This window comes from Alligator mississippiensis, chromosome 5 (assembly GCF_030867095.1).
Source record: "Alligator mississippiensis isolate rAllMis1 chromosome 5, rAllMis1, whole genome shotgun sequence".
In the NCBI taxonomy this organism is placed as follows: Eukaryota; Metazoa; Chordata; order Crocodylia; family Alligatoridae; genus Alligator; species Alligator mississippiensis.
In genome coordinates this window covers 201810592-201823848 of record NC_081828.1, presented here as the reverse complement: position 1 = coordinate 201823848, position 13257 = coordinate 201810592, and the positions used below count along the sequence as shown (strand labels likewise).

The window sequence follows — 13257 nt, the reverse complement described above, 5'->3', positions numbered from 1 at the left end:
TCAAGAACAACAGTCTCTCTTCTCTCCCTGCCCTGTAGCCAGAGCCTGCCCGCATCCCCTAATGCTGCTCCCCTCTCTGCTTCTGAGAGAACAGAGCTCTCCTCTGCTCTTCTCCCAGTCGGTTCCCCTCCTACCATCCAGTGCTTCTGGTGCCCGGAGCATGGAACTGCCTTCACCTCTGCAGCGTCCGCCGCTTGTTTCAGGACGGCATCTTCTCCCACACTCCGATGCTGCCTGTAACCAGTGTGTAGGCTGTGGGCAGCTGCTGCTGCCTGGATCATTTCTCCCTGTTCGGGACTTTCTTTTCCTTGCCGGCACTGCCCATCACCGGTGTGGAGAGCCACTGCAGCCTCCACTGCCTCTCCCGCTCTCTCCATCTTCCTGCTAGTGCCAGCTTTTAACACAGCTGGCCAGCATATGTCCCTGACATCACCCGCCAGCTTCAACTGTATATGAGCGCGGCTAACGAACCACGTGGGCTTTTCCCCTCGGCGTTGTTCTGTTGGCATTTGGTAACCTAAAGTAGGTAGGTATTTCTCGGTTTTGGGGTCTCTCCTTTGGGTTTGTGTTGTCCCTGTGCTTGTACCCCTGGGACAGGCAGGAGAAGCAAGATTACTATACTGGATAGAACAGCAAGTTAAATGTTTGGCAATTCTTGGTTATTACAGAACTAATTTAAAATTGATAACAAGGATGTATGTGACCTATGGATCAAACTACAAGCTCAGCATTGAACTCAGAACTTAAGAAATTTATTTGGGACTAGTATATTGGGCCCATGGCAGAAGGTATTTCACAGGATACACTGCAGGATGGTACTGATCCTGAAATCCATTACTAAATACAAGAGAAGCACTTTTTCTTTAAGTGTTGTACCCTTTTGAATTCTCTCTGGTTCACCCAGAATAGGTAAGTCATTACTTCAAGTTCCATTTTTCAAAGTTAAACACAAAAATTACAGCTCTTATCTGCAACCTCCCTTAGCTTGTTATGCAGCTTGGAGTGCATGCTATTTACAGTTAAATGCATTTCTATATAAAAAAATGCCTGCAAACCAAGAGTCACTGTGATCTGTATGTACTGCTGCTGCAATAAGGAAGATGGACTTTGAACCAGCTGATCTGCATATTATTTCTGATTTTTGCCATCATCTTCTTTTTACATCCTTTGACAAGACATTTAACCTGTTTGGGCCTTAGTCCATTCTCCTCCATCACCTGTAGAACACAGATGATTCTACTTATTACATGGCTGGCATAAGGGGTGGATCTGGGTGGGGGTAAGAAGGGGGGCAGGATGCAGTGGTACAGTGGCAATCCCCTTTGATTCCTACCCCACCAAAAATGTTAAAACCAACTTCAAGGGACTGCAACATTTGTATTCAGGCAGTGCTGAGAAAGTCAACTGACTTCATTGCTCATTATCTCCCTGCTTATCTGTCCCTACTCCACAGGTGTTAAATGACCCTATATCCTTTGTAGCAGTCTTGATGTTCCACTATTCAAACTATCCTTTCTTCAGTTTTACTGTCTGTTAGCCATTCCTAGTAATGTCTTTCTTCTATTTCACAGCCCTGCACTGTTTTGAGCTCTAGGTAAAAACCTTAAATTATATGTGATAATGTTAGCTCAGGTGTAGAAATGACTGACAGTGAAGTATTGGAGGCACTGTCAAGACACATAAGAAGTCTAAGATTTAATTATATGAATCTGAGTAAGAGATGTACATTTAACTGTAATGCCTACAAGACTAATAGCACAATATCTTTTGACTGTTTTGCTACTTTTTGCCTAGCTTGTGATTTTTAAACATTTTTTTTTTTTTTTTATAATGTAGCAAATTAGTACACATTCCAATAGTTAAATTTGTTTTTGCTTTGGTCTTCAACTAAATAGTACACTGCTAGGCCCCTTGCATATTAGTAAAGCATCTCGTTTCTCTTTAATGGGAAAAAAGAGTGTTGTGTTCTATGTGATTATGTGCCACACCAGCTGCACTCCCCTTTTCAGAGTCTTAGATCAGCCTATGCTGGCATATTGCAAGTCAAAATTAATTTATGTTTGGCAAGTGCTAGGAAGTCTATATGAAATTCTGTCCATTTCCTTAGCATCTTGTTATTAATGAATAAATTGCAGTATTATGAATGGAAAGCAGCCAGCAAATGCATAACCCCCTGAACAACAGTTGGGGAGTGGCAGAATTTTGGAAAAGCTCTGATCTTATGCAAAGAGACATAGTATCAGCACAGCAGATGAGTCCTTACAACTGAAGGATTCAAATGAAAAATCCCAATTCAGAAACTACTGGAGAATACAGTATTAAAACACAAGTGAATGGCCTCCCTTCTCCCCCCCCCACAGAAAACTCAGTTGTTCAGAATTTGGCTGGTATACTTATTCATAAATAGTATACACTATAGAAGACGATATGGTTCTAATGCACAGGTAGTCAAGTACATTATTCCACACTTTTACAAGCCATTTAATTGGAGATTAATAATAATAATAATAATAATAGAGTTTTTCATTTTTTAAAGGGTACATGTTAAGAATAAAAATTGTGTGCAACTGTATCAGCCATCAAACTTATGTGCTCAAGGTTTGCAGTCTAATTCCCTCTTGAAAGGTTTTATTGTTCAGTGCTTTGTGTTTTACTGGATTAATCACTGCTGCTCCTGCATAATATTTATACCTTGGTTGATATTTGATTAATCACTGCTGCTCCTGCATAATATTTATACCTTGGTTGATATTTGAGTAGGAGAAGACACTGGACATAAGGAAACACACACCCAATGCAAAGCTACTGTAGCATGCAACTCCTACATCATATACCAATTCATGGAATTGTAAACTCTAGAAACTGAGTATCATTATGCTGTGGTAAGTAAATAGTTCCCTTTTATCCCTAGAAACCAAAGTTCATATCCCGCTCAAACACAGTTAGGTTTAACTGTCTTAAAAGAGAGTCATCACTAGGCCACACTAAAAAACTACCATCTAGTTTTTGCTGGGGCAATTTATTTTATGATGTCCTGTTTTCTAATATGTTCATCCGGGTCCTTACATGATACCTAAATGATTCTGTAAAGGAGCAAACTGCTCTCTGCCCAATTTAGCCACATACCATAAACCAAACGCTTTAATCTTGTTCAAGGTGCAAGCTACATCAACTCCTAAAGCCAATGTCAGATGGAAAGGGTGGTGACATGAAGACTGTAATTAGTGACACTGCCAGAGTGTTCAGACCAAACCAACATTCACTATCTTTCCACTTCACTGCCAGCACATCATTTCCTGGTGTTCTGTTCTGTCTCTTCAGCCCACACTGTCCTTTTCAAATTCTCATGTTTCATCAGGAACAAATTTTATTGAGACTACCTAATCTATTTTCCAAACTGACTGCAATTTTTCATAGTCTCCCAGATGTCAAATTAAGGTTTCTTATTATTCTTTTAAGTGTAATAAAAGCACAATAAAACAGAAAACAACTCTTTAATCAAACTTGGCAATGGTTGCTGGAAAATTTGCTGAGATCACTTTTACAAAGGAGTTTAATACAGAAACAGTGAAGGGGCTGACCATACATTAGCACCAAAACATTAACAAATTTGGTATTTACAAATTATAGGCATGTGTAAAAGTAATAATTTTTTCATAACTTATTGGGTTTTTCCAAGCTATTCAGACTTTTATCTGCTGCCCAGAAAGCAGCAAATAAAAACAGGCATCGCTCTGCAGTATAATTCACAATCCTGGAAATAAAAGGGTCACATCTACCGAGAAAACTCTTAATACTCAGCGTTAAGTCAATAGGGTTTAACAAATAAGGAACCCTACATTCTGTAAATTATGGTATAATCTAAAATGAGATATGGACGAGTACCTGGAGTGAATGTAATATTACAGCCCCTCCAGCACACCATTTGGCTGACAGGTTGTAAACAGGAAAGAAAAGAAATTGCAGGGTTAGGAAGTAGGAGAGAAGTGGCAAATAATTATGCATTTTCATTCTGTAGAAATTTGTTGAAAAGCCATGAGGCACCTCACAAAAATATTAAAAACCAGAAGTCAAACATAAAGCCACTGCTGCACCAAAAATAAGAAACCTTCAAAACTGACCCCCAAAGTCACAATAAACTCACTTCACTGGTAGCAATGCTGTCCTGCACAAAAGTCAGGGCTTATTACTGGGCACTCCTATTACATGCATAATCTAAGACTGAAAAAAAAGGCTAAGTGCTCACAAGAGTAAACACTTATCAGTAGTGTGCTGGTCAAAAACTGTGTTATTAGGCTACTGTGCAGTAAGTGTAAAAAAAACTAACAAGCAAACAAAAAAACCCACAAAACTCCATGTGTTGGCACTACTGTGCAATAGCACAAGTTACTGAGCATTGGTTAACTAAGTACTAAACTTAATACACAGTAACTAGGGCACATTACTGAACATGTAGACACGCCCACTGAGTGCATCTACACATGCAATTAATGCAAAGCAAAAAGCTCCACAGCAGTTTGAGTCAAAGTAAACTACTCCCCAGTGCAGTGTCTACACGTTCTCTTGAGGCTACAGCACACTGAGCCAGGGAAGAGTAGTCCCAGCCTGGTAGGAAGCACCAGGGGTCAGCATCAAGCAGAGGGGCTGGCTGGGACACAAGAGTGCTGAAAGGGCAGAGGTGGCAGGCTAGGTGGCAGGCAGAAGTCTAGCCCCCTGGCTGGCTGGGTGCAATTTAGGCCCATGGTCAGCATCTCCACATGTGTTTAATCACAGTAAATTAGCCAGGCATAAATTAGTTTAGCTGCAAAGTAAAGCATCACCATCTACATGTGGGATTGTTATTAGGCTGCAGTAATTAGTCTACTTCACAATAAAGCACATGTGTAGATGTGGCCGCTGAGGTAAACTAGGCAAGGTCAGCTATATGCTGCTGCCTGGACTTGACTATGGTAAAACTAAAGTACTTTGTCATCACTGTGTTAGCATCTCAAGATAGTTCATGAACATTTGTTAAGAGGTAAGAAACATTGTATTTCAACAGTGAAGACAAGACCTAATATACATCTGTGCAGCTTTTGACGATGTAATCAGATCCTACATTTAAATCGTTTTTTTCATGTTCTCATTGCTTCTCTAACAAGGGAAAGTGACAAAACTGAGATTGTACAAGAAGCTTCCCAACAACTGAAAACCACCTCAGAGTTACTCTCCAAATAAGCTGCTAGGTAGCACTTAAAGTTAGGCACCCAAAATCCAAAAATGTCTTCTGAAAATTTGCACTAAATGTAATCTCCTCACCTGAAAATACATTTACCATGCAAGATATTGGAAACATTATTTGAAGTCTGCACAAGTGCTTGGAAAGTCTAAAGTGTTATGGTCTAGATCCTCAAAGGCATCCATGTATCCAACATCTATTGATTTCAGTAAATTGAGGTGTTTATGTCTTTTGAAAACATGGATACATACAACTGCCACATAGCCTTTAATTTTCACAGACCAAAGCTATTTTCGGAGTTAAAAATAGATCTGAAAGGTTGCTTCTTTCCTGAATTTAATATCTGATTCTGAAAAGTCTATTTCCTGTGTACAGTGTACTCAAAAGAATATTCAATTTTGAATATTCATGTTGAACATAGTTTGATTTCTGTATGCCAAGTGGTTATGGGAGAACCTTCAAAGTAAGTGGTTTCATTCACATATATACACTCTCTAAATTTTTCTTCTAGAAGTCAGGTTAGACATCACAACATCAGTCTTACTTGAGACATCTCCAACACTGTCTTGGCTGGCGTTAGACTTCATTTCTGTTTGTAAAATATTCTGACATGCTTGGAGAAGAAAAATTCTATATATTTTAAGATAAAATCAGATAGCAGTGCCATTAGAAGCAAGTTCCATTAAAACATGAATTTGCATTTAACAAATAGTGATACTTACTGAGAAGCTTTAGGATGTTCATACACAGATTTCTACAAACCTTTCTACAAAACCTCTGATTTTATCCTAATTGTAATGCCTTGTTGATGCAGCTATAGCTTCAGACTAAACATCTGTTAGCTAAACAATGCTGAGGTGTTTCTCTCTCCACAAGTCCATCCTATTAGGCAATGATCTAGACAACCTCAAAGCATAATGCATTAAACTCAAGAAATTGCTTCAGGGATCCTTACTCTATTCCCTTATCATCTGTAGCACGTTTACCATTTATGGCTTGTCATCAACACATGCAATTACTAATATCCAAAAATGTTCAAGGAAGCTCACATCCTGAGGTTAAAAAAGGTATTAATATTCTAAATTATTTGGAGACATCCAGATCTGGATAAGTTCATAGCTTTGTGCTGTCATGCTTGGAAGGCTTCAGTATACTGCCCTAATCTAAGTTCCTACTAACAAGTACAGCTTGCTTATATAAAACAATATTGATTCAGCTGGGCAAAACTGTTTGTACAGGCTTTCAGGGACACAGCGTCTTCAAACACTATTTCAGACATTAGACCATGTCTTCCTGAGAGAGGTTTAGTGGTTGTCAATGAGGCTTGACTTAACGATACGCAGAGTGCCAGCCACTATAGTTAATTAACTTTTTTGGTTGGCCTCACACAGTTATTTTCTGCAATCAGATCTTGCCTGCCCAGTCCCTGTTATGATTTCATGCTGCAAGTAGGTTTGCAACAACACTGTATCTTCCATAAATAAAAACCATCCTAGTTTTTAAATGCTGTCTTGATGGGAAGTGAAGATATTGTAGCATCCAAAGAAGGATATGAAAGCAGCAGATATATATGGAGACTGAAGCAAATGATCTGGAGATTACTTAAAAGGAAATAATACCAGCTCTCAATATGAGCAGCTCAAATACTTTAATCAAAGGGAGAAACACAAAGCTGGGGATATAGCTATTTTCAAACTAATGGCCTTGCCTGCACCATATGCTGTTTTCCCCAGTGCTACCACCAGTCTGCAATGTACAGCGTGATTTTGTAAGAAAGGACAAGACTGGATTTGCTACTATTTTCTATCAGCAACTCTATATTTGCTTTGTGCCCTGTAATTTGATAGCTGTGCAACAGCAGCAAGCTGACAGGTTTTACATTGCAAATGGTAAGTAAAACAGTTTATGCAAAACAGCATGAGATTTTCTATAGCATTCGGTCAAAAAGGGATTCTGAAAATTCCTTCCTTCCCTACTTTATCATACACATTAATTCTACTACTTCTTGCCCCCAGCTATTTCTGATCTTCTCTTCTTATTTCTAATATGTCTGTTTACTCCAATTTGATTTAGCCTTGAAATGTTTGATTATCTGTTTTCATCTGCATTGTAGAAGTTCACCTGGAAGCATCCATCCATCTCCAACCTTTGGGATGCAAAGTAATGTTCACAGATTTCTAGTAGTGCCTAGAAATAACAGTTCCTTGCTCTCATCTAACACTTTTCAGCTACAGATCTGAAAGCCCTTCACAAAAGGAGAAGTATAAATTTCCTCCATTTTATAGACAGCACCATGAACTGGTTTTCTGGATTGGCAAACAAAAGACTTTTTTTTTTTTTTACACACCTGCTTTAGTAAATAAAACCCAGGAAAACCAAGTTTTCTTGCTTGGCTACTTCTCATACTATTAAAGTAAACATAAAACAATATGCTCCTTTTTACCCACTTACTGAGTCAGTGTAGGTCAGGAAATTGATAAAAAGTTTAAGGAAGAAAATTAATACTGCATGAATGCTGCAGAAGACACTAAGTAAACATAAAAGAGATCTCAGCACCGAGGCCAAAAATTCTCAGGTACAGCAGCATAAAGTCAATGATTGCTACACAACACAATAGTTTCTGCAGCGCAAAGTAACTAGCATAAGGCCTAACAAACATATCACCTAATTGATTAACTCCTCCCTTTTCTTCTATTTTATATGAGAATTTACAATCCAGTAAGACTATTATTAATACAGAAATATTTTAATCCTCCTTTCCTTGAATGTAGGGGAATGTCTAGCAAAAAACATGTCAGTGTCTAATTTTTTTTTAAAACACCTTCTTCGTTGGAAAACTAAACAAGTTGCTCCCCCCATCCCGCAAAAAAGGGTTGAACTCCACAGCTCCCAGAGCTCCTATATAAAGGACAAGTTACAAAGGTTGGGAATATCTGTGGAACAATGAGGGCACAGGCGTGCAAAAAAGTAACTTGGGAGGGGCCATACCATGTTTCTCAGATCTTTTTAGAAGCTTGAAAATAAACGTATCTATCGCTAGTGATGCTGATCCTGCTCCCTTGATGTTTTTAAAGATGAGTTTCATTTCCATTTGCTTCTCCCCTTCCTTACTTCCCACAGAAGCTTTACTCATACTCCAGTTTGGGACATAAGTTACACATAAACCGGTTTAAGTGATCAGAAACTATTTTAAACCTTAACAGAAGTTCAGTGCACATAAACCAGTTTCAAAATGGCTGAAACTGGTTAAGATAACCTGGTTGAATATAGTATCAGACTTAACTGATTCGAGTCAAACTGGTTTATGAAACTTCTGTCCCAGACCCCTTCCTGGTTCAAGTTAAAACATAGTCCCCTAGCATGCTTTCCAGCCTTGGGCTGGGCTGTGCTATCTGCTCCAGTAAGCAGAGCCAGCCTAGCCCCTGTGATCCTGAGCTGGAGCAGTAAGGGCTGGCTGATGGGGGTGGGGGGCAATCCCTGCTGGGGATGCAGCCGTTTACAGCAGGGGGACTTCCCCCCAGGAAAAGCCCTGCTGGGGTCTAAGGCCAGGGAGAGGGGTTAAATACCCCTTCCCCAACTCAAACATACTGCTGGCTGCAACTGTGGTCTACAAATCCCTGAGGCACATGGAAGCAGGAAGAGGAAGTCATAAGCAGGGATCCTGGTTTTCCCTGATAAAAAAAAATATATATAATCACAAATTCTCTGATAAAAAATCCAAAATCTGTGATAAAAATTAAAGCCCCCCCACAGTCCTGCTAGTCTCTCTCACCACTCCCCACAGCCTCCCCAATCTTGCTCGTGCCCCTTACTCCCAACAGCCCCCAGCCCCACACACGCAGGCACAGGCAAACACACACACCCCAGCAGGTAGATGTGTGTGTGGGGGACAGGGGGAAAGGAAGGGGTTGTGGGGGGGGCAGATTGAGAATGAGGGAGGAGCACATCTCTGTACCTGCTCCCAGGAGGGGGGGCAGAGGCATCAGTGCCCCTCTGCAGGCCACACACATGCTGCCCAGCAGGGGAGGGGGGAAGCTTACACTCGGCAGCCACCACACTACTGCTGCTGGGGGTGGGGGAGCAAGGATGTGTTGGGAGAAGATATGGAGTGCCTGCCAGCTGCCAGGCACTCCTGGTGGGGCTTTCCCCAACACTTTCTCCTCCCTCAGCCCAGGCAAGGAGAGGAGGGGGAGCACAGCATGCCCCCCATCACAGCATGCACAGTGATGGAGGGACGAGGGGCACTGCCAGCTCCCCACCTCAGCTCACTCTGTGCCCGCTCCCAGGAGGACAAGGGGGGACACATGTGCTGCCCAGCCGGGGCGGGGGTGCAGGGGCACATACGGCAGCCACCACCACTACTGCACTGCTGCCACCGCACCTCACACCACTTGCCTGTAGCTGGTGGTGGGAAAGCTGCACGGGACGCAGTGTGCAGTGACGGCCACTGTGTGTGAGCCTCGCTCCCCCTGCCAGGTGGGCATGTGCAGCTCACAGAGAGGCACCACTGCCCTGGCCCTGCTCTGGGCAAGCAGCACGGGGCAGTGTTGGCAGTGTAGTGGTGCTGGCATGCAGTGGCTGCCCACCACGCTGCCACTACCACTGGCAGCCGCCACCTCACCACCGCCAGCAGTTGCCTCCACACTGCACCTCTGCTCACATGGCGGCGGCCACCAGCACCACTACACTGCCGCCATGCCCCACACTGCTTGCCCAGAGCAGGGATGAGGGCATCAGTGCCCCTCTGTGGGCCTCACATGTGTGCTTGGCCAGGGGAGGGGAGGCTCACACACAGCAGCCACTGCTGCTGCTGCACCTTGCAGTGCGGTGGCTGCCACGTGCGAGCTCCCCTTCTTCCCCTGCTGGGCAGCACACATGGGCATGCAGAAGGGCACTGCTGCCCTCGCCCCCCCAGCCTTGCTCCTGGAAGCAGGCACAGAGTGAGCTGAAGTGGGGGGCCGGGCAGTGCCCCTCACCCCTCCGCCACCGTGCCCTGGGATGCGCTCTGTTCCCCCCCACATGTGCCCACCCACCTGCCCAGGCTGAGGGAGGGAAAAGTGTTGGGGAAAGCCCCACCAGGAGTGCCTGCCTCCGAGATAAAAGTTTTAAAAAGTTGAGGACTTTTTAAAATCTCACCTTTGCACACAGAAAGAAGCCTAGAAAGGAAATCGAACTTTACTGGCACAATTCTTGTGTGAAATGTTATTGTACAGTCTTCTTGTTAATAAAGAAGTGAAAGCAGTTGAGACTGCATCTCTGTTGCATAAATCTTTTGAGCTCATTGAACTGTCTTTGCTGGATAAAACAATAGACACTCATACCTCCCAGTCTCCAACTAGCCACTGGCTAAAACAAAAAAGTGTTTGATAAGTTGAAAAAAAAAAATGCACAACTTTCCTTTATATCCAACAAAGCAGTCTGAGCAACGTGGTGCTCTTTTACAGGTTATTTTAGCAGTCACTGGGCACATCTACATGTGAAATTAATTAGATGTAATGAACTTAGAAACACTTTGCACTGGAGTTTATTGCTCCTGGACATAGTGTTTACATGTGTGCCTGCAGCCACAGCCGGCTGGCAGAGGGCACAGGGAATCAATCTGCCATCCCGGGGCTGCTCCTGCCCAGCTCAACATGCTGCAGAGAGGTTGGGTAGGACATAAGGGTGCTATAGTGCAGGGCTTGCTACAGTGCAGGGCTGTCTGCTGGCTCTCTCATGCCCCAGCCAGCCCCAGTCACTATCTTCACAGGCATTGCAGCGGAGTAAATAACTCTGATGTAGAATAGTACTTTTGTTGGGCAGTACTATCTTAGAGGAATTGATTAGTTTACTCCGGCCTAATAGCTCATGTAAATAATGATGCTTTACTGTGGAGCTAATTAGGCAAGTCTGCAGTAAGTGTTTAATTTAGATGCACCCACTAAAAATGAAGTCAACTGGAGCATTTACTGAAGGATTAAATGTATTCTTTCCCATGCCCTTTGTATATTTTTCCCCCATATTTCTGTTTTTCATACTCACCCCTACTTGCGTAAAAGACCCTGGTTCAGCAACATATTTAAACAGCCTCCACAATACTTAGCCAATGCTTCTGTACCTTGATTAAATGAGTAACTAAAATCTGCATGGTGTTAAAATAAAATACTGACTACTACATCTCACTTCCTGAAGCAGTGGTCTCTTCCTATATTCTATGGCACTCATTCATAAAGAGTACAACGATTTGTAACAAACCTATAATAATGTATTTGCACACTGTAAATTTTTACAGTAATAGAAATGTTTTAAAAGTGTATCCCCAACCCAACATGACTGAAGCAATTTCACACAGGACACTAACAACCCTGAAGAGGTTGATGCTACCACTTCAGTGGACTTTTATCTGAAGCCACCCATAGTATTGTATCTGTTTTCTTGTCTCACTGCAGGGAAGGAGGGAGGGAAAGCAGACAAAAGATGCTTATTGCAGTTGTAGGGTAGCTCAAACAAAAATGTAAAAAGGAAAACAGTGTGTTCTGAATAAAATGGTCCCATTCTTAGCATACAGAGAAAGATTCCTTTGAAACCATCTTTTGTTACAATAATAAAAGAACCTGTCTTGAAAAACAGATAGACACACACAATCACTAACATGGTGCTCTAGAAAAGGAAACAAATAAAGAGATGGAACAGCTCTTTCAATTCTGTACTATGACATTTTTTAAAATCAGCATGTTTCAATGCATCTTTATTTCTACTCACCAAGAAAGGGTCTTTTTGTCACAAGGCTCACTAGGGCCAAGAGGATTTAATTCTACCTAACAACTACTACTAAATAGCAGCTTGCTACAAATTGACATACTTCCAACTTCATTTCCACTTATTGAGTTTAACTTATGCAATTACACAGAAGAGCGCAGACTGGACAGCAAAACAAATCATTCAGACTTACCATTTATGCAGATCTCAAAAGGTTTGCAAAGGTCATCTTCAAACAGGCAGCCTAAAACATAATACAAAGGTAAAATCAGTACAGTTTTCAAATTGTGGATAATTGGTGCAGACTACAGACGTCTCTGGCTGTTAAGCCCTCAGGAAGAGTTAGACATTTCATTGACCTTAAGATTCTAAATTGGACAATACAGAAAGTCAACAGCATGAAAGCAAACCTCATCAGACAGCTCCTCTCACTAAATGTCCATTTTCAGAGTACCATTTGGCCCATTTCATCCTCTCTCTCCTCTGCGAAGGATTATGTCCTTTTTTATTCTGACAGTAATTTGAAGAGCCTCATTCTTCCCACCCTCCATTATAGCCCCATTATCACAAGTTAGAAGATACCGGATACATCTACAAGTGAAATTAAGGTGAAGCAATAAACTCTGGAGCTGTTTGAGCTGAAGTAATCTGCTCCCAGGTGCAGCATCTACACATGCACCTGGAGCAGCAGCAATTTGAGCTGGGGCAGAGCAGGCCCAGATTGGGGTGGTGGCAATGGGAAGTAGAAGAGTTGGCTGGGGCATGAGGGTGTAGAACCTGTGGAGTCAAGTGGCTAGGCAGTAGCCAGGAGCCTGGCCCCTGCCCGGTTACCATCTACATGTGCATTTTAGTGCAGTTAATCATTCTGTCATTAATTAGCTTACTGTGCCCTAATACCAGTGCACGTATAGATGGTGATGCTTCACAGAGGAGCTACTTAATCTATTCCACAGTAAAGCACACATGTAGATGCACTCACTGAGATCAGTAGAGTGACATATTAGATTCCATTATGTACTACAAGAAAGGTCAGAATTATTCTGACAGTATGCCTCTTCAAGACCCTTATACTGAGGGAGCTGAATCTGTGGCTAAAGTAGGTAATGCTCTTCATAGATAATGGAAAGGTAATAGATTTAGGCCAGAGCTGGAATGAGGTATTGATACCATACACCTGCTTCTGGACTCAGGTGATTGCAATAGAATCTTGGCTTCCATTTTAAAAAGAGGGACTCTTCTTCTCCCCCCACCCCAAAAGGTGGGGGAAGGGGGAGAGGAAGAGGGAGAAAGGAAGGATCTAA

General features: G+C 42.3%; 1 protein-coding gene across 1 annotated transcript in view; it reads right to left on the bottom strand.

The window, feature by feature from the left end:
* Positions 1 to 13257, bottom strand: part of PTPRN2 (protein tyrosine phosphatase receptor type N2) — a 1024661-nt gene that overhangs the window by 879974 nt on the left and 131430 nt on the right. Inside the window, exon 2 of the mRNA XM_019498778.2 lies at positions 12150 to 12200. Within this exon, the coding sequence (XP_019354323.2) occupies positions 12150 to 12200 (51 nt within the window). The remainder of the gene's footprint in view (positions 1 to 12149; positions 12201 to 13257) is intronic.